The sequence below is a fragment of the Ochotona curzoniae genome, unplaced genomic scaffold (assembly GCF_017591425.1).
Source record: "Ochotona curzoniae isolate NIBS_2020 unplaced genomic scaffold, NIBS_Ocur_1.0 contig_1302, whole genome shotgun sequence".
Taxonomy (NCBI): domain Eukaryota; kingdom Metazoa; phylum Chordata; class Mammalia; order Lagomorpha; family Ochotonidae; genus Ochotona; species Ochotona curzoniae.
The window spans coordinates 6,054,769-6,082,414 of record NW_024465035.1 but is presented as its reverse complement, the minus strand read 5'-3'; the positions used below and the strand labels follow the sequence as shown (position 1 = coordinate 6,082,414).

General features: G+C 50.1%; 1 protein-coding gene across 3 annotated transcripts in view; it reads left to right on the top strand.

The window, feature by feature from the left end:
* Positions 1–27,646, top strand: part of RFTN1 (raftlin, lipid raft linker 1) — a 167,491-nt gene that overhangs the window by 100,652 nt on the left and 39,193 nt on the right. For all 3 annotated transcript variants that reach the window (XM_040963354.1, XM_040963337.1, XM_040963346.1), the window contains exons 5-6: positions 14,173–14,536; positions 20,761–20,964. In XM_040963354.1, coding sequence (XP_040819288.1) covers positions 14,173–14,536; positions 20,761–20,964 — 568 coding nt within the window. The remainder of the gene's footprint in view (positions 1–14,172; positions 14,537–20,760; positions 20,965–27,646) is intronic.

Genomic DNA, 27,646 nt, shown 5'->3' with positions numbered 1-27,646 from the left:
GGCAGTTTAGCCCTTGCGATTCTCTGCCCTGGTAGTTCTGATTCCCTTACCCCCCTGTTTCCTTTCTACATGTTGTTCTTGTCAGCTCCTAGGGTACCAACTGCCTGCTGACCATGCTTCTTGCGTCCTCTCGTCCATGCTGACAGCGGTGTGGGCCATGGAGTCAGTACTCAGTAATTATGAAATGAAAGGATAAGAATCTGTGTGTGAGAAAGTTCACAGCCAGTGAAATCAGATGAGAATATTTTGGTGCCAACATTTTGAAATCCATAATACAAGGGGCCTTCAAAAACCTCAGAGAAAATGTGTCTTATGCAAAACCTGCTCATGCATGTGAAAATTCTTCGTGCCAAAAACTTCAGTTTTCCTACCTGAAAGACAGAGAGAGAGGGTTTTTCATCCATTGGCCCAAACAGCCTGCAACAGCTAACACTGGGTCAGGCTGAAGCCAGAACCCTGGAACTCCATCCTGGTCCTGTGTAAGGGTGACAGGGGTCCAAGCACCTGCTGGACTCACCTGCTGCTTTCCTAAGTACATGACAAGGAAGCTGGATCCGAAGTGGAGGAACCGGGGCTCGAACTGGCGCTTGGAAATGAATGTGGGCCTCCTAAATAGCAGTTTAACATGCCACTCCACAATGCCTGCCCCAAACCTATCTTCTAATTGCCTTTTCCCACAAGCTTAAAAGTAGTCTCTTACTGCCAGAGCTTGCAAGACATGAGAATGGTGAAGGAACAGATGTTTTGAAAGATGAGGAAGAAGAGTGTTAAGACACGCTGACTTTCTCATTTTGTTCTACCTCATGGTGACTTGTGCCAGGGTTTGGGGTGCTTGGCGCTGGTGGAGTCAACCTTCACTTCCTGCTCCCCAGCAAACAGGCTGACGCGTGTGAGGTCTGCCGTGGGCACCAGGAGAGTTTACGAAGTATAGCTGGATGCTTTTGAGGGAATGGGATCTGCGTGGGGTGCTAATTATGCGCTGTCAGGGAACACATGTGTCAGCTGACGGGTTTACAGCCCAGGTTGAAGCTCCCCGTGTGCGTGGCGGGAGGTGCTGACACCCCCCGCCCCAGCCACGCTCCTGTCAGCCGGGCTCCGTCTGCGCCCGCTGCAGCGCAAAGCCCGAGTGTGGGAATTCGGCCTCCCCTCGAGACGTGTGCAGGGTGGGGTGTCTCCGGAGACACAGCGTTTATCCTGGCAGGCCATCTGCTGTCTCTCCCCTCCATCGCTGGAACCTTTCACTTTTATTGCTTGCAATTGTGTGGAATCTTCTCTGAGGGCTTGGAGAGCCAGGGTGACTGGAGTGCAAGGCCCAGGAGGTTCCCCACTGTTGTGCTTTTGGGAGCATTGCAGTCAAAGCACCCGGAGACTTGAGGCCAGCGAGTGCGTGGGTGGTGGGTTGCTGGGGAAGGTGGGGGCACAGAAAGCTCGCTTGGACCCAGCACCCACAGTTACCAAAACTGTCCCACCTCCTCCAGCGGGGAGGGAGGGGTCTGGAACTTAGCAAGCCTCCTTGTAGAATCTTTGGTTCCAGTAAAGGCAACCCACTTCCTGGTAACTTAGATAGGCACTTCAGGACTGGGGAGCACTTCATTTTTTCCCCTGTCTGCCTGTGGCTCTGCTGTGGTTGGAGGCCCAGCTCAATCCTTGGTTCAGTGATCGTCCCTGGTCATTGTCCAAGAAGCGTGTTGGATCAGGGCTTGTTGGCACACGGCCGGTCGAATTTTAGCTGGATGTCCTCTTTCTGTGGACTTGTCCGGGCAAATCTGAGCGCCCCCTGGAATCTCAGCCACCAAAACAGCAATGTGTCTTGATTGATTCGTAACTGTCCCATGAGTGTAATTGGAGCTCAGTATCAGCACTATTATTTTTACAAAGTGTGTGTGTGTGTGTGTGTGTGTGTGTTTTTAACTTAAAAATAAACATTGCCTTCTGACACTCCAATGGAAAAAATCTGTTGTGAGAAAAATCTAAACTTTAAATGATTCATTTGTTGGCTCACTTCTGACTTCTTAAGTGTTTAAAAGAATGAAAAATAGGCTAGATTACCATCCAGGGGGGTGGTGCTGTAATCCGTAAGCGGAACTCAAGATGTTTGTAACTGACGGTTGTAAATGTAGTGCAAGCACCAAGAGAAAATATAGAGTGAAACTGAAATTTCCCATCTAATTAATTACTTCCCAATCGACATTTTCAGTTCTGTTAGCCTGCTGGCAGCATTTATGGGTTTTAGAAGGGAGGCATGTACTTAGGATGTCATTGGTGGGAGTGACAGGGTGTTAGTGTTGGGGGGAAGAGCTATTATTAGTTGCAGTGGGGGGGATGTTATGAGTGGAGGGATGTTACTGACGGGGTGTGAGTGGGGGGCATGGGGTGTGAGTGGTGGGGCTGACAGGGATGTTATTGGTGGGTGTATTTGTCTGTTGTTTGTGTTGCTCATAACACCGCACCACCAAAAGGCTAAGGTATAAGGGAAAGATGTATGTATTGGCTCACAGTTCCAGTCCCTGATAGAGGGGCCACATCTTTGGTGGCTCTCATGTTGGCAGAGTCCCAGGCAGCATAGGAAATCACATGGTAAGAGACTGGTAAGGACATGGAAGCTTGTCCTCTTGTCTGCCCCCTGCTGCAAGGCCACTTCTGTTCAGTCACGAGGACTGCACTCAGTGACCTCAAGCCTGCCACCACCAGCGGCCATGGTGGACACGAGACTCCAGCTTGTGTTTCAGAAGGGGCCGGAGTGCATTGAGAGTAGAGTGGGGGTCACAGTGATGTCACTGTGTGCAGAAGGTCATCAAGAAGTGTTGTGAAAGCAAGCTTAGCATTGCGATACAGAAGTTACAAGGGGTAGAAGTGAGAATAAATCCTCCTGAAGAGACAGGGGACCTTTAATATGTTTGCATGGTGCCTGGTGCAAATGAGGCTTGATTTTGATGGGGGAGAGGCATTCTTTCCAGCAACTTTCCATTTTGAATGCAATCTGCTTGCCGCTCTGACTCTGCAGGCGCCCGCGGGAGGGCTGTGGGCGTGTCTCTGCGCTGCCTTTGGAGCGCAGGTGAGTTTTTCCTTAGCTACAAGCACAGGCGTATCTGTGACCCTTTCTGACCCCGAGGCTGCGCAGGCATGCGGGCATCATTTGCGTGGCTCTTGAATGATAAAGCATCATCATTAATTCATGCTCTGCACATTAGTTACTTGTGATAAACAAGAGCCAAGCCTGAGTTTGCCTGCAGGTCTGTTCAGTCAATGAATAATGGAAGTCATGTTGCCGTGGTGCGTTTATTTTACCTGCAGGATGGATACCTGTGGTCCTGGCAGTGTATACACCATCAACACAAACCGAAAGGCTAATGACAAATGGTTGTTGCGTCTCTATTAAAGCAGGTCCCTAAAGGACCGCTTTAGGGGAGCAGTTGTGTTGTCTTTGCTGACATTCCCGCTGCTTGCCACATCTTTTATAAAGGCTGTGGATCTTTATGGAATCTGGGCAGGGCTCCACACAGATAGGAATTAGCGAGGATTGCTATCGTTTAAGAGATTGCTGCTGTGTGATAAGTTATCCCATAGGCTTAGAACAGTACCAGGCATTTATTTTTGCACACAGATCTGCCTCTTGGTCAGGACTTTGTGCTGGTGGCTGATCTCAGCCCACCGTGGAGTCAGCTATGTGACTTGATGGAGCCCAGGAGTATGCACTTTCGGATGACTTTCCTGTTGGTTCAGGCTTATAGGTTTTTCCATAGAGTTCTTGGACCTCCTGAAAATACAACAGCTGGGTTCGACGGACAACCATCCCATTGGAACAATGGGATTGTTCCTTGAAAGACTCTCAGCAGTTGAGGCCATCACAATGACCAGTGACCCTTACTGGTTTAAGGAGGGGGATGGAGTTTGACTCTACTTTTGGTGGCAGAATGCTGAGGTTCTAGCAGATTTTTGCTGTGAGAGAGTGGTAGGAGCCATCCTGAGAACCTTCCACTTCTATAAATTCACTCACGCTGTGTACGTTTTCAGTGCATCCTGCTCAAAGAACACAACTCAGAATATAAAGAAAATAACAAAGGAACCGAGAAATGGAAGGAGTTGAAGATTCTATATAAGGGGTTATTGGACATTGGAAATAATCATTAGCTTTATAATTCTCAACAGTTGTAGCTACACCTCCCCCACCACCATAAAAAACAACAACAACAAAAACAACCCTTATTTGTTACTCAAATGGGTTACATTATCTTCATAAGATCTGAACTCTCTCAAAACATTTTCATCTTCCAGAAAAATGGCTTGGCTTCTCCAGGGTATTTACACAAGAATAATAAAACATTCATTTCTGTAGCTCATTGTAATGAAAACCAGCCCCGGTACTTAGTCTGACTACTTTGTTTACCATCAGAGCTTCAAACACTGTTAGGCTTGTGTTGTATTTTTGTTGGTCTGTGGGTTGAGGCATAGAACAAGATCTTAAACCAAGGGTTAAAGTCATGATCTTAGTACGTGGCTGCACCATCTTCCTATTCTGTTAAAGTGTCTCTTGTGAATGTTTTGGGAGTCTGTGTAAATCAGGGGAGGGTGGGGGAAAAAAGTCCCGAATCCTGGATGTTAAAAGCAGCGTGGTGTGAAGGGAGACATCTGCTCCCAGTTACGTTCCTTCGCCTTCCGTCATGTAACGGTGGCGCTGATTTGAGTTCCATGAAGACACGAAAACTGGTTTTCCAGGATGTTTCAGGAGTCTTAATAGCAACAAGCCCCTGAGGTAGGTGCATGGCCCCAAGTTTGTCATTCCAGGGTCACTGGGATCACCAGTTTGTAAAATCATGGTTGTCAATGTGGGCAGCTTTAGAAGTGCAGCTGGCTTTGCTTATCGGAGGGGAGTGTGTTGGCTTGTCTGAGGTTTTAGTGCCTTTGGGAAAGCAGCCCTCGGGCAGCGGCCAGTGACTGGGCAGTTCTTCAAAGCAGATTTATTTATTTGGTGGAAGGCAGAGTGACAGGGAAATATGGAGAGAAAGAAAGAGGTCTTCCATCCACTGGTTCACTCCCCAAATGATTGTAATAGCAGGGATCAGACTAAGAGCCTGGAACTTTAGCCAGGTCTTTCACATGAGTAGTAGGGGTCTCAGGGCATGGGCTGCTGTCTGCTGCTTTCTCGGGTGCTTGAAGCAGGGAGCTGGATTGGAAGTGGAACTCGTACCAGGGTTGGACTTGGGTTTTCATTCCAAATGGGATGCTGTGAAACGGTGAACATAGGTGCCTCAACTGGGCACTAGGCAGTGAGTGAGCGAGTTGTGCCCAGTACCCAGGTGGTGTGTGTGTGTATGTGTGTGTGTGTGTGTGTGTGCGCACACACATACGTGCACCTCGATAAGGAATCCAGGAGTGAGCTGTAGAAAGCACAGATGTATGCTCCATAGCTGGGCTACTAGGAGAGCCATGGCTCCATCTCAGAAACATTGTTTAACAATATATGGGTTTCTTGGCGAAGGGGGAACTCCATCCAGAGAAAGGAGGAATGGTCATGTTCTGGACTCCAGTGGCCACCCCATTTCACTCTTCCTTGTCTGATGTGTCCAGTCATGGCAGGCTTGTGGCTGTGGCACGTAGCATGCTGCATTATAATACTATATAGTAATATATAATATATAGTATTATGTAGCATAGTACATTATAATACTCACTATAGTGAGTGTATAGTGAGCTGTAGGTCATTCCAGGTCAGGCTTTCCCTTCCAGACTAGCTCAAGCCTGGTCCAACCAGGAACACTATTTATCTTCAGAACAAGGGGGTGGGGGGCCAAGCCAAGAGGTCATGGGTCTTGCATTAGCAGGAAGTTCCCGCAGGGGTCCGACACTCCTTCTAACTGTCTGCCTCACCTTGCGTTACCTCTGTGAGAGACCTGTCTAGGTGCCATGGGCCCTCATGGAGGAGGCAGCCCACCGAGGGGCAGAATAGATGCCAAGAGCCATGATGGTTCCTACCGTGGGCACCACAAAGGGGATGGTGGTGAGGACTGTAAGGGTCTGAGGTTGCTGGAGTGGCCATCCGAGGGAAGCACTGCACAAGTCAGGGGGAAGAGGTGGGATGTGCAGAGCCTAGACAGGATATTGACGTGGGTGAGGCAGGTGGCTTTTGCGTGGCGAGCAGCTGAGGGCTGCCTCGGCTGTACTCACTGCCCAGACTCCATCACTTGCTTCGTCCTGGTGCAATCTCAAGATGCTCACTCCCAGGCATGCCGCTCACTGAGTGGCACCATTCACATTCCATCAGGTATCAACCACAGTGGCACTCGCCTGGAGATCCCCAGCCCAAGCTCGGCTGCCTCCAAGCATTCAGTCAGGCCCTGCTCCCAGTGTTACTCTGATCCGTAAAAGAGTGACTTCAGCCACTCTTGAGGGTTCCCCCAGTCACATCTGGGTGTGTTCTGTCTCTGTCAGTCCTACTTTCCTCCTGTTTGATTTCCTAAGTGCAGGAAGACAAGAGCTTGGACTAAGTGTAGCCAGAGGTCTCTGAACCCAGCTGGGGCACCAGTCCCCACAGTAGTCAGTGAGGTGGGATGCAGGTGGAAGGGGCTTCCTCTCTGTTATTGATGTTGATTGCTTTCTTCCATTTATAGGGTTAAGAAAACTTTAGTTTGATTGTGTGCGGGGTAGCTATTGCCAGAAGAGAAAGATTTAAATAATAAAAGCAGGTGTCAGTGGAGTTGGGTCCTCTAGAAAATTGGAGGACCCGAGCCCCATGACCTGCATTTAGTCTTGGCTGTTAGAGAACACCTCAGAACTGGTTGGAGGAATTGCGGAATCCCCAGATCCGGCTCTGCTCGCCCAATGCCCAGCAAGCCAGTGGCTGACAGTGGATGGTGCCCTTGGGTAGGAGCGTATTTGTAGAAGGAGGAGGCCGTCAGCTGTCCTGGACTCCTTGAGGGCTGAAAGATGGTGAATCAGAGATGCACATGGCAGCCAGTCAGTGTGGGAGGGGCTCTTTATGGGCCTCTGGTTTGTTCACAGTGCACATAGCCTTCCTGGCAATGGTCAGACATAGAAGCCGGTGTGGGTTTTTTGAGTAGCAGAGCTGGGCCCCCATCTCTTGGGGCGGTGTGCAAATCAGGTGCTACTTTGCTTGGTGACCACAAGGACGCGTGGATAAGACTTCTCAAAAACCACCCCCAGTTCATCTTTAGGTCATAGCTAGAGTATGGTGAAGGAATGTGGCAGGTGGGGGGCCCAGGAGAGCCATGAAATGTTCTGAAGGAATCTTCAAGACCAATGGCCAACATGAATGTGGGGGACAACAGGCCGGCTGGGTGGCCACAGCATGGAGAGCTGACTTGCAGCCTTGCTTGTATGGCCCTGAGTGGACTGGAGGAATATGACAGGTGTGATGGCAAAAGTCACTGTGGGCTAGACAGGGAAGGATGACAGGGGCAGTCACCCGTGCATGGGGGCCTTCGCCGTGGTCATGTTTACTGAGGGGACTGTGTGTCCAGCTCCTGGCTGTCACTCCAGTGTCATCACAGATGGTTTCCCCTTTGGACAGCAGATCACCAATGACTGCACATGTCTGAGCCCAGTGGTGTAGTACCATCTGCTCAGCAGGCTGCTGGCTGTGCCTGTGGTCTCCCATCTACTCCTCAGGAAACCCAGTGTCTTGGATGCAGAGTGTCTCAGGATGTCACGGCTCCCTCAGCTTGCAGCTCTTGGCTTCACTGTGGTGATTTAAGTCAGCACCTCACCACAGACTAACGCAGCCAATTAAGACAGTGGTGCAAGGATCAGGATGGCCCTGTAGGATACTGGCTTGCAGAATCCAGAATCCAATTCTCACCTCTGTGGTTAACGTGTGAACGCTGGACGTTGGGACTTCCTGCAGGAACTTCAAGTGCTGATCAGACAGAGTCGTAGCCAGCTCACCTGGAGATTGCACATGGGCCAGAGCCTGCTGTGCCATCATCATTTGCCCAAGGACCCTCATGACCTCTCCTGCTGTCCCCGTGTACATTCTGGGCCTGGGCCATTCTCCTAGACTCTTGTCCACTCGTTGTGTTATCTCCCCCACTGCTTTCCTTCCTGCGTCCTCAGGCAGATCTGTTTCCTATAGCGGAGACCTGATTGTGTTACTGCATCGCATTGCCTACTGAGTAAAGTCCAGTGTCAGTGAACGTCAGGCCTGTCTGAGATCTAGCCCTGGGTTTGCATGATAGGGCTTAACGCTCAGTGTATCTGACCATGGATACAACCCTGGGCAATGTTAGAAGTGTGGGCTCTACAATTCTGACAAGTCAAATGCCAAAACTACCTGGAGACTGCATACTCTAGGAGTGGGTGTGGCCTAGTAGGGAAATAGTGGGCACCTCCCTCAGGGTTACCACCCTCACTGGACAGCAGGAAACCCAGGCTAGGAGCAGGGGTGGCTTGACAGAAAGGCACCTGCCAGTGGGTGTATGGGCTGGATAATAGGTTGGTTGGGTTGAACCAGGCTTCAATGTCCATTGACGTGTGCGAGAGCTACTTGGGATGTGGGACAGACTGGACAAGCCTGCAGTGCATACTGGCAAGCATGGGAACCAGGTTAGGGGGCAGAACTGGTAGGGGTTTTGGGGAGTCGCCTCAACTAGGCTGCAGCTCCAACTGGTTTGCATGAAGACCGAGTATGAAGTGGGTAGAATCGAGCTGGACTACAACACCCATTGGTTCACAAGGAAGACAGGGCTGGAAGCCGAACGGACCCAGTAATCGCAACGACCAGCATATGCATAAGCTGATTGGTGTGACGAACAGTGTTGGAGTCTGTACTAGCAAACTCACTCAAGAATCAGATCTGGGATCAACTCAGATGAAGTTTCTTTGGATATTTCTCCAACTGAACTGCTGATCTTGGAACCCCAACCATCAAGAGACTGTCAGCCAGTGGACTCTGAATAGGTTTCATTACGGTTGGGACGGAGAGATTGGCAGCAATCCAGAACTGATGAACTATCAAAACTGTATGAGCAGGACCCTTGGAGCGCGCCTCATGTTGGGGATGGGGGATGGGTGGGAGGTAGGGTGGGGCTTTCCCCTTTGTTACTCCCCTAACCCTACATACAGGGCAAAATGATTATATTAGTGTGGAAACAATGATATTACCCACTTTCAAAAAAAAAAAAAAAAGAAAATAGAATTGACAAATACTTATTCAAAAAAAGAAGTGTGGGCTCTACCCAGACTGTTGGTGTTTGAGTCTTGCTAGCTCTGTCTCTGACCATGGGCACATTGCCCAGCCTGTCTGTGTGCTTCAGTTTTCTACTGTGGAACATGGGGATGAAAGAAAGCTCACCCGTTAGTACCTCTGTGATCAGGATTCAGCCAGTTGACTGGTGCAGTGCCTTTGCAGCCCTGTCGGACCTGAGCTGCTGTGCTCTGTGAGTGCTTGCTGTTGATTGTGGGCCTCCAGCCCAGGACCCCTGAACATGTGCTCCCATGACTCCCAGCACATTTTTACCTCTCACTTCCACTAGCCTTGCTCCTTCAGAAATTCTTTGCTCCAAAACTGTGCATGTCTGCACAGATTCCACCTGTGGCAGAGGCTGTATTACACATATCATAGTTGGTCTGTGGATAAGTCCCGCACACATTGCTGAACTCCTGCTGGACTGCCAGCCAAGTCTCTTGACTAGTGTGTTTTGAGGCTTGATTTCATCTACTTCCTTTGTGGGTGTGCACTGAATTGTAACAGCAGCCTATAGTCATGCGGGCAGGTTTTTCTCGGTGGTGGGGAGGTCTTCTTTCCTTGCTCCCACTTAGAGGATGGTAGGTCTCTTGGGCTGAGTTATTTGCCTTGTTCAGGGCCCCTGTCTGAGTACAGCAGCCACACATGTGCTGAATTCTGCTAACAGGTAGACATCCAGGGAGAATAGGGACTTTCTGGATGGTCCAAGGACTTGAACCATCCTCCACTGCTATCACAGGTCATAAGCAAAAAGCTGAATCAGAAGTGGAGGATCTGGGACAGGAACCAGTGTCCATATGGGATGCCTGCACTTAGCAGCTGGAGGATTAGCCTGTTGAGCCACCACACCAGGCCCTAGAAGATGTTCTTAAGACACCTCAAGATTAACCTGCCCTCTGCGAAGTGGAAGAACACCATGACTGCAGACAGGAGACGTGCAGAAAGAATGTTGGCCACAGAGAATCGACATTGCTTTGTTTGGTGGTGTTTGGCCTAAGTATCAGTTCCCTTATGTAACATTGGCCTCAAATTCTCTTCATTTTAATCTATGTGGGTCACGAGCACATTCCATATTTAAGACATTACAGCTGTTGCTTCTCTGGGTGCCTTTGTTCTCATAACCCAGCTGTGTTGTTATTTCCTTTGATGGCACCCTCTGCCCTGGCTGAAGCTGATTGTCCTACAAGTAGATATCTGATTAATCTGGGTCAATTAGAGCCCTTTCTGGAATCTTTGGTTGTAGGTAACCAGGAAGTTTTACATAATCTATCTGTGATGGATAAGCTATTAGCAGAAAATCTCAGGAGTTCGCTGTGGCCATGTTTTCTGACACTAGGTAAGAGAGAAAATGCTGCCAACAGTTAAAGAGGAGGAAGGGTGAACCTTGGAGAAAATGCCCTACCGTGCTGCTGTAAACAGTGCTTCCAGGTCTTTCTGCCTGTCTCTGGCCTGCTCTGCTGACCATTTGGCTGCCCTTTGAGGGACCAATGGGCTGTTCTTTCCAGGGAGCCCTTTTCTTGTTCACTTTGCTGTTGTATCTTTAATAGCAAAGATGAAACCTCTGACATCATTTGGTTGGGTTCTGGTGGGTTGGTTTGTGGGGGCTTAGGGGACACAGAAAGCTGGGCTGGGACTTTTCACAGCATCCTCCCAGGCTTACTGATTCCTAGTTTGCCTGTCCTCCACTCCCAGGCTCAGTCATGGAAGAACTGAGACAGTCAACAGAGGCAGTACAGGCGGTAAAACTGCTCTTGTTGGAAATGCCTGCCTCAGTGTCACCCCCAGGATGAGAATATTCTCTGTTGTCGCTACAATGCTGGGCCCGGGAGAGTGATTCCTGCAGGGTCTAGCCAAATATTGATTTTTATAAAATCTAAATGCGGTCTTCTGGTTAAAAAATCAAGTCGCCCTTCTGGTAAACAATTTGGCAGGCTGTGCCAAGCCTTTAAAAAGTTAATATCCTTGGACCTGTTAATTCTGCTCACAGGAATTACCCACAGCAAGTCAGCAGAGCTGCAGATAAAGGCTTCTACAATAGCATACTTCCTCTTGGAATGTGGGTTTGCCTGAAAGGCCTGAGATGGGGGAGCATTTCGTTTCAGCATCTTTTCCAGTGCTTTTGCAGCCAGGCGGTGCTGTGGTCCAGGACACAAGATCTGCATTGATGTTTAAGACAGAACAGGAGCAGGTGGAGATCTCTTCCTGCAGACCCCCAGTCTCTTTTGACCTTGATTTCCTGTGGTGGGAAAGTTGTAGAGACGCTGGTGTGTACAGTGAAGTCAGGGTTTGCCGGAGACATTTCCAAAGACAAATGGGAGCTGTAGTTCCCAGCCTCATTTCAGAAGCACTTCTAGAAGTTTCCTGAACACCTCAAGATTCGCCCATGGAACCTTGCTTTCTCCTTTACCTTCATATAGCTGCGGAACTCCTGTTCACCCTTCAACACCTCTGGCAGACTTGGTCACCAAATAAGTTTTATTTAGCAAAGTATTTCGAAAAAGCAATTAGATTTTAACGTGTTGCCAAACGACAGATATACTCCAGTTCTGCCACACTCCTCACCTCCTGTTGTGTTACACCATTCTATTTCTGACTACTCTATCCTTCCAGCAGAAAATGCTCTCAACTCCTGTTCAAACCAAAATAATCACTTTGGTCATGCCACTTTTTCAATACCTTTAAATTCATCATTTATTGCCTCCGTAAGCAATTCTTTTAAACATTGATTTACTTGTTTGAAAGAGTAACAGAGAGAGAGAGAGAGGAAGAGAGAAAGGAAGAGAAAGACCTTGCATCTGCTAGTTCACTTCCCAGATGGCCACGATGCCTAGTGCTGGCCAGGCTGAAGCTTCTTCCCAATCTCTAGTATAAGTGACAGGGACACACGTACTTGGGCCATCTTCTGCTTCTTGCCCAGGCACACTGGCAGAGGGTTGGATCAGCAGAAGTGGAGAAGCCGGGCCTGGCGCAGTGGCCTAGTGGCTAAAATCCTTGTCTTGAAATGCTCCAGGATCCCATATGAACTCTGATTCGTGTCCCAGCAGCCCCACTTCCCATCCAGCTCCCTGTTTGTGGCCTGGGAAAGCAGTCGAGGACGGCCCAAAGCCTTGGAACTCTGCATCTGAGTGGCAAACCCAGAAGAAGCTCCTGGCTCCTGGCTTCGGATCAGCTCAGCTCCAGTGGTTGTGGCTGTTTGGGGAGTGAACCATCAGACAGAAGATTGTCTTCTCTGTCTCTCCTCTCTGTATATCTGACTTTGCAATAAAAATTAATCAATATTTTTTAAACATTTTTAAATAAAGAAAAAAAGAAGTGGAGCAGCAGGGGCATGAATTAGCACCCATATTGAATACTAGCAATGCAGGTGATGGCAGAGCCAGCAGCAGCCCCAAAGCAATTCCTAAAGTATTTACTTTTTTGTTTCATTTCTAAGTGTGATATGAATATTCATTAGATAGATTTTTTAAAAAAATTACAAACAAGCAGATAAAAACTACTTGTATTCTCATATTCTCACTCCCTGAATACAGTGGTGTTTCATTTTGGTAATTGTTTCCATGCATAGTTTGTATGTATGTTAACCTGGAGTCATACCACTGGTCTATAAAGTTTAGAATCTTGATTTTTTAAAAAATATAAGATTGTAATGTAAATGCTGATTACTTCTTGTTGGTATAGTTATCTTTAAAGTCTGTTGACAGTCATTGGCTGGCAGTCAGTCCTATTTCAACAGGTGAGGTACAGCAGCAGGTGCTAGCAAAGCACAAGCCTTGCCGCATTCATCTGATGACTGTAGAATCTGGTCTTGCTTGTTTCAGAACTATACTTTGTATAGTTACTTCTCTTACCCTAAGTCCTTTTTGGTGTAATTATCGCCCAACTTTGTGTTACAGTTGAAGTTTTATTGATTTATTTGAAAGAGAGATGCAGAGAGAAGCCAGGAGACAGATGAACAGGGATGCCCCGTCTACTGACTGCCTCCCTAGATGCCTGCAGTAGCCGAGGCTGCACCAGGCAGAAGGAGCAAGGGACTCAGTCTGTGTCTGCCATGGGAGTGTCAGGAACTCAACTTCTTCAGCCCTCGCCAGCTGCCTGGCAGGGTGTACAGTGGCAGGAAGCTAAATGCAGGAGCGGAGCTGGAATCGAACATGGGAACTCTGGGATGAGATGTGGGTATCCAGTGGGCTAGTAACTATTCCAAACAGTCCCTCCCACTCTTCTAAACTCTGTATATTCTGTCTTTTAGATACATTCCAAAATAATCTCTAGAACCATTGGTATCAGGTTGCTGGATTAAAAAAATGAATTTTGGGAATGGGAAGGATGACTTTAAGTAGTTTTGCTTTTAATTTTTGAAGAGTGAGTTAACCCAACCGTAAGTGTGTGAACAGACACATACGTGTTCATGGACCTACAGTGTACATGGTGGTTGATTTTTTTTCCCCACCACTGCCCCTCTGTACCCAAGCTGTCATCTACAAAGAAAGCCCTTTGGGTGATAAAACACACCTGCCAGTTGGTATATGATTATGTAGCTGTGCTGCATTGGTAAGAAGTGGGTGATTCATCAGAAGAAAAATTTAAAAAAAAAAAATAAGCACTGCCAAAAATGAACTTCCTCTTTCAAACTCTGTTTCAAATAGAACCTTTTCCTACGCTCATTAAAAACAAACAAAAAATCACACACGTTAGGGGCTGATGTCCTGTTTCAAAGAGAGGTGGATCCAGTCCTTAGAAATCAAAAGCTTTACTTTCCCCGAGTAGGACAAAGCAAGACAAGTTTCTGTGTCTTCATCAGGACCGTAGGGCGTGCAGGTGCTGTCGTGAGCAGGTGCATGGAGGCTCAACCAGCTTGCTCTTATACATGTTCACACTGGCTCAACCCGGGACTCCAGCAAGGCTCTGTGCCTGCTGCGCCTGCTGCGTCTGACCCTTGAAGAGACCATCTCATCCTTCCTTTTATTCCCTTTTAGGTCCAGGAGGCTGCAAGTCAGGGCCTGAAATTTGTTGGTGTTATACCCCAGTACCGTGCCCCTACAGGCTCAGTGGGCAACAGCCCTGCCACGTCCAAGGCCAACAGCACTGCACAAGCCGGAGACACAGAGAGCACGCATGATGTCTGCACGTCATCACTGGAGCATGAGAACCCAGGGGCTGTGGACCTGGGTGGATCTCCCACAGAGATGGACCAAAGCCTGGAGCCTGGCCAAGACTCAGCCGCACAGCTGGCCTCAGCGGAGGAAGACAGTGAGGACAGTCCCCGGCGAGGCACGAGCCAGGCCCTGTATGGACTAGATAGTGACCCAGCAGAGCCGCCTGCAGAGCCGTTCTCAGGGAGTAAGTATGTAGGCACAGCTATGCACTGATTAGCCTCTTGCTAACAGGGAACAATTTACACTTTGAGGATAGAAAGCAGCAGAAATTTCTGTGGTCACCACGGTGTATTTTCAGAAGATCGGTGGTGATTCTGGGGACTCATTCAGAAGCTGGTTTTTAGAGAGGGAGACACTGGAGCTGCGGCTCTTGTGGAAGGATTCGAACTAGGGTTTCATCAGGCAGTGCCCGGGTCCGGGCTAAGGATGTGCTCGAGTGGAGTTCTTCCTTCACGTGAGTCTTCTCTCGGTCTGAGGTATGTCCAGGTCTTAACGTAGGACTCTTCATCCTCATGCGGAGAAAGACTGGGTGCCGTACTCCCCAAGTCCTTCTAGACTTCCTGCCTTCTATGGCTGACCCGATGCGAGTGGCTGATGAGGGAGCTGTGTCTGATGGCCTGTCCCTGTCCTGCGGGCCCCCACCTCCTGCCCGGCCCTGTGGCTGAATGGTGACCACGACATCGGTGCCTTAGGCCGTGTGTATCACCTTGGGAGACCATTCTTGCTATCCAGCAGGCCACGTGGAGAACGAGGGTGGCTGGATGTGTTTCAGGAGGTGTCAGCCAAGAGTCAAGGGATTGGGGTATGGCATGGGTCAGGCAGGGGTATTCTAGGTTTCTCTAACCCAGGCTGGGCTGCAGGTGCCCTGCATCTACAGGGAGTTGGCCCCTTAGCCCTCAGCGATGCTCTCCCTCCTTGTGGCGAAGTCAAGGCCTGTGCACCGCCCTTCAGCTGACAGATGCACAGGGCTTGCCTGTGACCATGCAGTTTGGTTGGGGACAGGTGCGGGTCATGATGTGAGGTGATGCGGACCCCTCCCCAGCCCCAGAGAGCCCTGGTCTGAATCCTTCTGGCTGTTGCTCCAGTGTCCCCTCCCAACAGTTTGCCATGGTAGCTGCTTCGGAGATAAGAGAGGTACTGCGCTAGCCTTGCGTGGTTACACTTCTTGTTCCAGCCGCAGCCTTTGGCCGACTGGATGGCCGGACATCCACACTCCCACCCTGCCCTCGTTGGTCATGACCCTCGCCAGACCCCAGCTTCTCTCCTAATCTTTTTCCTGGAGAGTCTTTGCGTTTCCTTCCCTGGGAAGTCCACTCATATCACCCCGAAAACAGGCACATGAGGCCTGCCTGGCCGACCCACTGCGATGCAGCCAGGGGCTTGCCTTGCTCATACGGCTCCCCCATCCCACCCCCAGGAGGGTGAAGTGTTGTTTTATTGCTGTTTGTACCAGGTGGGTTTAAATAGGCAATCAGAGCCAGACAATTACAAAAGACCCAGGGGGAGTCTCTCTCCTTCTCCTCTTCTCTTCACTTCATTTATTTCATGGTCGTGCAGGGGGAGGAAGGGGCTGTGTGGCGGAATCTCCCCAGCGGCTGCCCACACTGGGATTTCCCGGGGATTCTCCTCCAGAACTAGAGCAGACGGCGCGGGGGCCCCCAGGGTGGTGTCTTCCTTGCCCAGGGTGGCGTGGCGAGTCCCTCTGCCTGCTCAGTGACTGATTTCCTGCTCTGGTTAGGGAGGGTGGGGGTTTCCTGTGGGTTGGAGGTCACTCCTGAGCTCTGCAGGGGCAGCCCCAGTGTCTGTGCTGCTGCAGTTTTCCTATCTGAGAAACAAGGCAGCCAGACAGATTTTCTAGAATATTCTGTCGCTAGGCTAATCATAAAAACCTCTTCCAAGCACTGTCCTTTCCTTCTTGCATGTAGGTGGAGCAAGCTCTTGTAAATACCAGACAGCCCCTAGCCGTCCTGCTGCAACAGTTCCTGGCTGGCGATGGGGGTTGACCTTGGCAGGCAGCTCATGCTAAAAGATATAAGGAGTGCTCTTTTGATGGAGGTCCTCCTCCATTGCCCTGCCTCCCAGACCTGCCACCTGCTCTCAGCTTTGGGGCCTGTCACACCCTCAGACAAGCAGCCATTGAGTTCTCACTCCCCTGCCCAATACATTAGCCTCTTTAGGATTTAGGAAGGAGCCCAAGGCTTGGGGTTTGAAGACCTCTCTGCATGGCTCTGTGTAGCCTCATAATTTCTCATAAATCCCCTCATGCATCTGGGTGTTGGCCTCTGCTGTTCCATCCTGCGCAGGGCAGGAGAGACACAGGTGGTGATGGAGACGAGAGGCCCTTGTTTGTTCTAGGACTTGGGCCCAAAGCTGTGAGCCTTACAGCATTCCTAATTTCTGCACAGCCAGCTGGCACCTGCATGCTGGCCTTGCCCTGCTGCCTGGTATGCTGCCCTCGCATGGGCCCAGCAGGCCCATCTACCTGTCTAGGAGGAGACTGGCTGGAGAAGCCGTAGCACCCGCTGCCCTCTCTGCCCTCTCTGCCCACTGAAGAGCTTTGGTCTTCCCTTCCAGCACCATTATCGCTCTCACTTGGTGCTCAGCCACTCACCCTCCTCCCACATCCAGCCTGAGGAGCCCACACTCAGACAGGACCCTGAACTCTTGCTTCGCTCCAGGCTGGACAGCTCCTCGGGCTCCGGACCTCCAGCCAGCTCCCTGCACACTCTCAAATTCAGGCCTCCTTGCATACAGTCTGCCCAGCTCCTATGCCACCTCTGGGTTCCTGTGCCCCAGGCAAGGCCTCAGAGTCAGCTGTCTTTTCCTTTTCTCCCCACTGGGCAGCCTTAGCAAGGTGTGGGTGGGCAGACACTGAGCAAACAATTGCTCAGCCTGCCCCTAGCCACTGGTCTGGCTCAGGTCGATCCAGCAAATGCTGGCAGCACCTGCTGTGTTACCGAGACTGCGCTGGGCATGAAGGATGTCAACAAGAAAGGCAACATCTTGTGTCAGGGCAAAGAAAAGATGAGAATACAGGGTTTTTAAAGAAGACAATTTCAGGGGCTGGCATTGTGGCATAGAGTGTTAAACTTCCCCTGTGATGCTGGCAATCCCGTGTGGGCGTGAGTTCGAGATTGGGTTTTCCTTCTCTGACCCAGATCCCTGCTGATGAGCCTGGGAAACAGTAGAAGGTGCCCACAGGTGCTTGGGTGCCTGCACCCATGTGGGGGAACTGTGAGGAGCTCTGAGCTTCTAGCTTAGGCCTGTCCTAGCCCCAGCTGGAGTAGCCATTTGGAGAGTGAGCCAGTAGATGGAAGAGCTCTCTGTTCCACTGCTCCCTGTGTCTGTCTTTTTCTTTCTCTGTAATTCTGCCTTTCAAGTAAATAAAAAATTTAACAAAATTGTTTCAGAGAAAAGAGAGTGTGCTTTTCCACACACTGGTTCACTTTTTTCAGTGCCCCCAGGAGCCAGGACCAAAGCCAGAAGCCAGGAACTCAAATCAGGTGTCTTGGGTGAGTGGTAGGAATGCAGTCACTTGAGCCATCACCATTGCCTTGCAGAGTCTGCACTGGCTGGAAGAGAGAGCCAGGCGCTGAAGCTAGGAGCATCCCCCATGGGTTGCAGGTCTCAAGCACACTGGGCTCAGAGCCTTGGGTGCTGTGCCAGGGCGGTCCTTCAGCCACTGTGAGTGTTGTGTTCGTGAACAATGCCTTTCCCACTCCTTTGGGACTTTGTGTCCCATGTCTGGGAAAAAATCTTCCCGCTGGGTCATGGCGGTGTCACACAGCAGCTGAGGAATTTAAACCAAAGTGGGGCTGCCGTTTGGAGCCCTTCGTGCCTGCATGTGTGTGTGTTGGATAGTTGCAATAGTGGAACATGGAAGGACATCACATAGGGACAGTTTCTCTTGGCTGGTTTCCTGTGAACAGAAACGAGACTGTGGCGGAGGAGATGGGATTTACTAAAGGATCAGACTCCTCAAGTCCGATTTCTCCGGTAGCTCAAGGCTGCTAATAACTTGGGACGCTCTTCGTTCCAACATCATTTCCTTTTCCTTCCTGAAGGATTTATTTTTGTCTCTGGCTTCAGTCCTGCCCTCTGGGGCGCATCAGGACGGGAAAGCCAGGTCCCTGTTAGCCCCTTCACCTTGTCTGACTCTGTCTTCCTCCCGCCTACACACCAGTCCCTGCTCCCTGCCCCGGTCCCCAGCGTTCTCACTTCTCCTTCTAGCACTTCCCCCTTTTTGGTTTCATGATGTATTTGGGCAAGTCGTGTTTCTGCCTTGCCCTGTAAGTGGGGATCCTTATGTGTGGCCAAGTGTCACCCCATGAGCCGAGCATTTGGCCTCTGCCAAATTCCCCGCTCACTTCTTCCTTGTGGAGCCCCGGTGCGTTGGCCTTTTAGTTCTCAGGCCCTCAGCAGCCTCCACGACAAGTACACTGCCCCACCTTGGAGCCACCTGCAGATGGCCATGGCCAAGCTGGCAGCTTCCTCAGCCTCTGCCTGTCTTGTTCTGGCTCACTTGGGCTGCGTGTAACCCACAGTGTCTGGGTGGCATGAACTCCAGTTGCCCCTGTGATAACTGCTCATTAAAGACCGCTCATTTGTTAGCCTCCCCCGTGTCCCCCACCAATCACCATGCCTGCTCCCTCCCTGTGTTTCCTGGGATCATTTCCCAAAGAAGCAACTTCACACACAGAAGTTGACACGACCTATTTGTCTGCTTTGGAAGAGATCCCAGTGCAGCTGAGGACTCGCTAACACAGTGTTGAGCCCCTTGCCCTTAGGAGCTGCTGCTTTTCTAAACCCTTTGCACTGAGCATGAAAACACCCCACGGTCCTCCTTCCACCCAGCACCAGCCCATGCCTTTATGCCCTTGGCTAGAAACCTTCTTCTCTGCCATTCTACCCCTAAAATGTATGTTCAGCCATGAAAGTGTCAGGTGGTCACTAGCTCTAGACCCCAGCTCTCATCTCTGTCGTGCACGTAGTTCTTGGCTAAGGGTGACTGAGAGAGTGGTCATTTGGCAAAGCTAAAGCCTGGGCTAGGATTGGTGCTGGACATCGAGGTGGCTGCTGCTGGAGATGGGCACCGTCCTTTGGTAGCAGGTTCCAGCGCAGGCTCAGAGGCAGCTCTCCTGCTCCACCATGGCTGATGACAGCCGCAAAGCCCGGCACTGACCCGCAGAGATGTCTGCTGATGCTCGCCCAGACTGTGCCACCAAGTAGGGTACTGATCCGTGAGAGAAAAACGCGGGCCTTACCTGCATAAAGCCAATCAGTGCTGCTGTGCCTCTTACAGCCCCCTATTTATGGCTGAGGGTAGTGGCTTGCCTTCAGCTCACGGAGCACAGTTTCTTTCTTAAGGGGCACTTATTTAAATAAAGAAAAGTGAGTCACTCCAGAGCTAGTGTTGGGATGCCACAGAAATTGTGAAACAGTACAGTTGGGGGAATGGCCTCTAGAACGCGGCCCCAGGTTTCCGGCAGGGAGCAGGCGGCCGGTGCTTTGCGCTTCGTACTCATGTTAACCTTTGTAGATGTCCTTTACTTTTTTTTTTTTTTTTCGTATTTGACAGAAGGGTGGGGATTTTCTCAGGGTTCCAAAAAAAGATATTTTTGGAAGCCACAGCATATTCCTCACAAGCCTGTGTAAGCAAAGCTTTCAAACTGAGTCCACTCTGATTGCTTAACTAACTGAGTAACACAAAAATAGACCTACGGGCTTAGGTTGAAATTCCAGGCATTTGTTCGACCAACCTGCTGCGGCCAACTCCTGCCCAGTGGCACGTAGGTAGGGCCGCCCAACGTGAATCCACTGCTGCCCGGCCCATGGCCTTGATTGATTGTTATGGAGCTGAGCCTCATCCCTCGGCGCCTGCCTGGCTAAGTCCTGGGTGCCACTTGGAGCAGGAACTCTGGCTTATGGGGAAGTATTTATTTTTACATATCAATGATGTGTTTTTGATGTTCTTGATTAAGTGTGATGAGGGCGGCCCCAGGAAGCGCTGCTGCCATTTATAAATAGTGAGCTTACGGTTGTATGAGATTCCTGGAATCGGAGCAGGCTTTTGTTTTCCTGTGCTCTGCACAATCATGTTCAAGAGCAATTGTTGCCCAAAGGGGTTTCCTTTTCCATGCAAGGCACATCTTTGCGTGCATTTCTAGCAATGCCTGTGTTTCAGTGACTCTCAGTGGATAGCCCCTGCATGATGTTCCAGTACCAAAGGCCACCCCCCATCCGAAGCCCACCCTCAGGGGGTCTCAGTCACCATGAGGTCAGGGCATCTGGCAGCAGTGTCTCTCACAGAGGTGGCCTGTGGATTGTTGTTCTTCGGGCTCCTGGGCAGTCTTTTTCTCTCCGTGGTTGACCCCTTTTCTCTCTACCGCTTTTTCCAAACCTCTGCAGGGATGGAGATCATCGCTCTATTCAACAAACCGCAGAGTCATCGGCCGTGCCGGCAGTACTACCCCGTCACCATCCCTCTGCGAGTCTCCAGGAACGGCCAGACCGTGAGCAGCTTGGATGCCAACTGGCTGGAGCACATGAGCAGTCACTTCCGGAAAGGAGGCGCGCTGGTCAACGCCGTGTTCTACCTGGGGGCCGTGACAGGTATGGCAGTGTGCTGGACATCCCCTGAGTGGCCCTCCTGGAAGCTGCTTCTGGCTCTCGTCACCTTAGCCCCTCTTCAGAGCTGGCTCTGTTCAGACTAGATCTGAGCCAGTGCGTGATGTGTTTGACTTCCAGTGAACACATCTTTCAGTAACATCTGGAACTTGCCATATACTCCAGAACCTACGCCCTCAACACGTCATCAGCCCTCAGCCAGGAATCTTCGGAAATGACATAGGAAGGCGGGTGATCCTGTCTTGCCCGAGGTGGCCTCAGTCTCTGTGGTTTTGAAAGGTGGTGGTGTTCCCAGGGCTTGTTAATTAACCTCTGGGATTATGGTACTGCAGAAGTGCAAATTGTTTGTAGATGCAATTGTGATTTGAAGTTATGGTGCCAACAACCTTGGCGTCAACAACAGGAAAGGAGATTGAGTAGCCTGGCCTCCGTGAGTTCCAGTGAGACCCACCCCATCCCAGTTCCTCCTCCCCAGGACTGGGTTGTCGCTGGGCACTTGCTGCAGTGGGGCAGCACTGTTGATGTCAGAAAAAAAAAGATCTGCCGACAGTGGTAGAATGTGTGGAGCCACTAAAGGGTTTTGAGTTCACAGGAAGGCGACTTGAGTCTCGAGGGTGTGTCTGAAGTGAGAGGCACTCTGGGGGAAGGGGTTCATGCCAACAGGTCCTGAGGGCTGCCAGTCAGCAGATTTCCAAGTCAACAGAATGTAACATCACTATTTGCCATTTTCAGCAAGATCTGGCAGGAGGCATTGGCAACCCCGTGTGTGTGTGTGTGTGTGTGTGTGTGTGTGTGTGTGTGTGAAGTCATTTTCTCCTAAGAATTAGCAGAGTCAGGAGTGGAGGTTAGGTTCTACATTATTTGCGATTTTCAAAATGCCAGCGAGCATGCTCGGAATGGAGACATCACTCTTCATTATGAAGGTCCGGGCTTTCTGCCATCGGAAGCTATGTAATGTCATGCATCCTAGGCAGGTTTCCATTTTGGATTGCAAGAACCTTGTTAGTAAGTAAATATCAATATCATGTGAACACGTGGTGATTGGACAAGAAAAAGGCAATTGGCTCATTCAGGCTAAAGGTACAGCAGGTATACTGCCCGATAGAACTTTCTGAGATGATGGAAATATTCGAAAACTAGCCACTTGAAATGTGCAACTGATTTTTAAAAAAGATTTATTAATTTTTATTGGAAAGGTGAATTTATAAAGAGAAGGAAATATAGAAAGATCTTCCATCCACTGGTTCACTCCCCTAAGTAGCTGCAATGGCTGGAGCTGAACCAATCCAAAGCCAGGAACCAGGAGCTTCTTCTAGACTTCTCAAGCAGGTGCAGGGTTCCAAGGCTTTGGACTGTCCTCAACTGCTTTCCCAGGCCATAAGCAGGCGGGAAGGGAAGGGAAATAGAGCAGCTGGGTCATCAACCGGTGCCCATATGGGATCCTGGCGCAAAGTGAGAATTTTAGCTACTAGACTACTGCACTGGGTCAAAACTGATTTTAAGTTTATTTAAATCTCATTGAAATTTACTTACATGAGGATACTTCACCCAAAAAAAGTTGGTGGAAAAATAGAATTAAAATTTTATTTTGATGCAGAGTGCTGAAACCTATGCACAGTTTTTTTTTTAATGCTATGTGTTTTCCATTAACCTTAAAAAAGAATGAGATGTATTTATTTTACTTGAAAGAATTCCAGAAAGAGAACAGGGGAGACACACAGAGATATATTTCATCAGTTAGTTCATCCCCAAATGGCCATAATCTGAATCTGGGAGCCAGAAACTTCTTTGGGGTCTCCCACATGGGTGCAGAGGCCCAAGACCTTGGGCCCTTTTCCACTTCTTTTACAGGCGCATTAGCAGGAAGTGCTAATTGGAAGTGAAGCAGCTGGGACTAGAACCAAGGCCCCTGTGGGATGCTGGTGCCACAGGCCTGCTATGCCCTTGTGCCGGCCACATAAACCTGTTGAGAATTCCTTGTATGTGGTTGATGTATTGGACACTGCTGTTCTAAGATGTGCTTTTCATCACTACAGCTGATGAAGTGCCACCTCTTTTCAGCCAGGATCTCCACAGGAAGCCCTCCATGGATGCCCGCCCAGGGCCCTAAAAGCCAGGGCTTGTCGTGGTCTGTTGTGATGGGCACCACCAAGCAGCAGCATGCTTGGGACAGGTGCTGACAGTCCTCATTCGCAGCTGTTAGTGGAAGTGAGTGAGCCCCTTTGCTGCTGTTCTGCCCATAAAGGTTCTCTGTTGCTGGGACAGTTTTGCATTTTCTCTGGGCAACTGGTGGGCACGTTGTGCAGATGGATAGTTGTACAGGTTGTTAGTGGTGCAAATGGTTGATATGGCAAATGGTAGGGCAGATGGCTAGTAGAGATGGTTAGCAGTACAGATGGCTAATAGTGAAGATGGTTAGTATAGATGGTTAGTTGTATAGGTGGTTAACAGTGAAAGTGGTTAGCAGTGAAGGTGGTTAGTTTGGCAGGGGATTAGTTTTGTGAGCAATCAGTAGTATGGATACTTGGTGGAATAGATAGTTAACTGTGCAGATGTTCAGCTTTCTAAGTGTCTAGTAGTGAAGATGGTTAGTTGAACAGGTGTTTAGTAGTGAAGTGGTGCCATACAAGTAAATAGCTACTCAGTCATTCCTTGGTATTCACGGGGTTTGGTCCCAGGACCCCCTGCAGGTTGTGCCAGGCTTCGTGTGCACTGGCATATGTAACCTACGCACATCCTCTGCATAAGTTAAATTACCTCCAGGTTTCCTGTAATGCATATTACAATATAAAGCTATGGGAATAGTGGTTTTGCTGTATTGTTTAGAGAATTATGAGAAAAAGTCTCATGCTCAGTACAGGTGTACCCATAATAGGCCTAATAGCACAGTTCTTTGTCTTTTAGAACTTTGTGGAGTTTTGTTGTTTGTTGAAAAATTTTTTAGTCCGACATTGGTTGAAGCTGTAGAGGTGTACTTTTGGATATGTTGGGGCTGACAATGCTACTTATAGATTTGAGTGAGACAGAGAGACGGAGTCCCCATCCACTGGTGACAGGGACTGGGCCAGGCTAAAGTCAGGGACTGCAAATTCAGTCCAGGTTTCCATGTGGGTGGCGGGGAACAAGCTGCTTGCACCACCACCTGCTGGCTCCTGAAGTGTCCATTAGCAGGAAACCAGAATGGGAGGCGGGGCTGGAACTTGAGGGATGGCACTGTGAAATGGGATCTGGGTATCTTAAGTAGCATTTCTAACTGCACATAACACCTGCCCATATGCTCACATCTGCAGGTGTGAGGTGTGGTAGCTGTGTGGGTACCCCTTGGCAGTATCCCTCCCCAACATCAGAGGAATTGGGGTGTAAAATAAGAAATTGTTTCTTTTACTGCACTGCCTGAGCGTGTCTGAACCCCAGGAGGCAGCACCTTGAAGTTCTTAAGACCATTTATGTGTTTCTAACTGTGTGGGTTTTGGCAACTCAAGCTGAGTTAACGTCCTCTGCTCTCCTCCGAATCCCCATCCCTCATCCAACCTTGAGTCCAAACACGCGTGTAATTTATCCTGTTCTTTCCCTCGGGTTTGACTTGAGTGTTTGAAATGCTGCTATATCCTGCCTTGGCTTTAGCTGCGTTAAATCTAGTCTTGAAGACAGAATGTGAAATCTCCCCTGGCAGGTGCAGCCGTGGAACCCTGCAACCAGCCAGTGACTTCCCATGGGCAGCTGTGTCTTGTGCTCTCCTGTAGCTGCGTGCTTTGACTGCCAGAGGCCTGCAGCACTATCATGCTGAAAAGTCACTGAAACCCATTCTGCTTTTACTGTATTCCCAAATTTATATTTTACTCAAAAGACAGAGAAAAAGATCTCCCAACCTCTGGTCCATTCCCCCAAGTGCCCACGACAGCTGGGCTGGGACTGGGTAAAGCCAGGAGCCCTGGATGGACCAGGTCTTCCATGTGGGTGATGGAGACCAAGGACTTGAGCTGTCCCTTGCTGCCTCACATCGTGTGCATTAGCAGGAAGTTAAAACAGAGAGCAGAGCTGGGACTGGAAGCTCATATTCCAATACGGGACTTAACTGGCTGCGCCAAATGTTGGCCCATTACTCCAGTTTTTTTTTTTTAAGATTTAATTATTTTTATTTGAAAAGGAGATTTACAGAGAGAAGGAGAAATAGAGAAAGATCCTCCACCCACTGGTACTCTCCCCAAATGGCCACAACAACCAAATCTAGGCTAGTCTGCAGCCAGGAGCCAGGAGCTCGTCCAGGTCTCCCACGCGGGTGCAGGATCCCAAGGCTTTGGTCCATCCTCTGCTGCCTTCCCAGGCCACTAGCAGGGAATTGAATGGGAACTGGAGCCGCCAGGACATGATCCAGCACCCATTTGGGATAGCAGTTCCACAGGGTGGAGGATTGATGTGTTGAGCCATGATGTTGAGGTTCTTGCTGTCCCAACCCCTCAGCCCTCCCCCTTACTCCAATTTTATCAGCAATCAATGCTAGTTGCTTGAAGTTTTTCTGGTCTGAAAGTGCCTAAAGTTTCCATGGAGCAGGAATGCAAGGTGTGTATGAATTAGGTGCTCTGTACTGAGGGTGGCTAGTCATGATCAAGGGAACCTAGACAGCACCAGTTGTCCATAGAGGTGAGGCTGGCCGAGCTGGGAACAGGTCTTCTAGCTGTTCGGCATCTGGGAAGGCACCAGGCCTGATGCTTTGTGCTCCAGCATCTTCTCTGTGGACTGTTCAAGCTCACATGAACTTTGCCCCATAAATGAGATGATGTTTCAGCCCCAACAACCCAGGGAAGACTCCAGCTCCTGTGAGGACCCAGACAGTTCTCAGGTCTGGCTTCCTGCTGGTGCTGTTCCAGGGTCCTCTCTCTGGGTCTGTCATTATGCCTTGTGGCTAGCAGATGTCTCCATCTGGGGATGGCCCTGCCCTGGGACCCTGCAGGGTTAAGGCCCTGATGGGAGAGGTGCACGGCCATGGCAACCATGGGAACCATGGGAACCAACCTTGGGGCTGTTGGGGTGCCTGTGTTACCACTGTGGAAACTGATGCACAGGGTCATTATGTGTTATTGTCAAGGTGACCTGCTAATAAATGGTGGGACGAAGGAGAATGGGAAGGGAGAACAGATGGCCCTCTTGGGGATAGGAGCTTGGGGTCCCTAGATCCCTGGGGCTGGGAGATGGAAAGTATAAGATCATACCACCAACGGGGTGGCTGGACTTATTCCAGGGACCACACAACAGAGCAGATAGGCCTGCCAGTGCTCCATTCAGTGCGACCAAGGCTGGAACACATGCATCCCAGGATGCTGAGCTGGCTGCTAGTGAGGAGCCAGGGAGCCGAGGTGGTACCAAGAGTCCAGTATTTGAAAACTGCCGGGAGGGAGGCAGGCTTCTCTTCAGGGTCTTCTTGTGTCTGTGAATCCAGAGCTGCAGCTGTCACCATGTCTCCTTGCCCTGCTCAGGTCCTTGCTGGCCCTACCCTCCTCTAATGTTGCGCTTACCCTCATTGGATGCCTGCTTGCTCTGCTCTCATCCCATACAACCTTTGTCCTACCCCTGCCCTCTGGCCCTCATCCCATCCCTTCCTGGGTACTCCCCTTACCCTGTCCTTGCCCTCTCCTGCCCTGGCAGTCCTCCTGTGGGTTTTAGTAGCATCGTTTGAAGCTCATGGTCTGAGCCAGAATCCAGCCCAGCCTCTGGCACTGCCAGAGGGAAGGGAGTGGCCACTGTGCCCTCACACCTCTTTCTCTGCCTGTGCAAGCAGGTGAGCCTCCTGTCATGCAGAGGGCCTGCATGGTGGGTCTGTGGGCTTGTGCCTCAGGAGGCCTTTGTTTTGTCTTGGGGGCTTCTGTGTCCCATGTGCTGCAAGTTCATTCTGAGGCCTTGACACACCAGGCGTGTGTGGTCAGAGTGTGTGCCAGGGCCTGGTGCATTGTGCATGCTGCAGCTATCCGGGAAGGCTGCAGTCGATGCAGGTGTACTGGTCATAGTCACTCCCTTGGCACACAGCTGCCTCCAGGAAGGGTTGGCCTGGTAGTCACAGCCATGGCTTCTATTTCAAAGAAACCCTGTAGGGTTGATTTTGTGGTACAGCACATTGAACTATTGCCTGTGATGCTGGCATCCTACAGGCATGCCTGTTTAAGTCCTGGCTGCTCCACTTTCAATCCAGCTCCCTGTTAGTGTGCCTGAGAAAGCAGGGGAAGATGGCCCAAGTGCGTGTGCCCTTGCTAGCCACGTGAGAGACTGGCTGGGGTTCCAGGCTCCTGGCCTAGTCCTGACCATGGTGGCCATTTAGGAAGTGGACAAGCATATGGAAGCCTTGTATCTCTCTCTGTAACTACCTTTCAAATAAATAAATAAATAAATATATCTCTTAAAACAACAAACAAAAAAAACCCTTTAATAACTGGACAGTAGACTATACACCTGCTGTTAAAAGATATTTGCTCCCATAGGCATCGCATGTGTCTAAGTAACTTTGTCTTGCCCTGGAGCACTCAGAGCACTGAGCTAGACTGGGAGAATGACTCAGAGACGTCCCCCAGGTGCGCTCTGAGGTCAGGAACAGGAGCCCTGATGCTCCTCGCCCTCCCTGACCTCACAGGTAACCACAGAGCGGACTTGAAACGCCACTGCTGACCTTGAGCGGAGC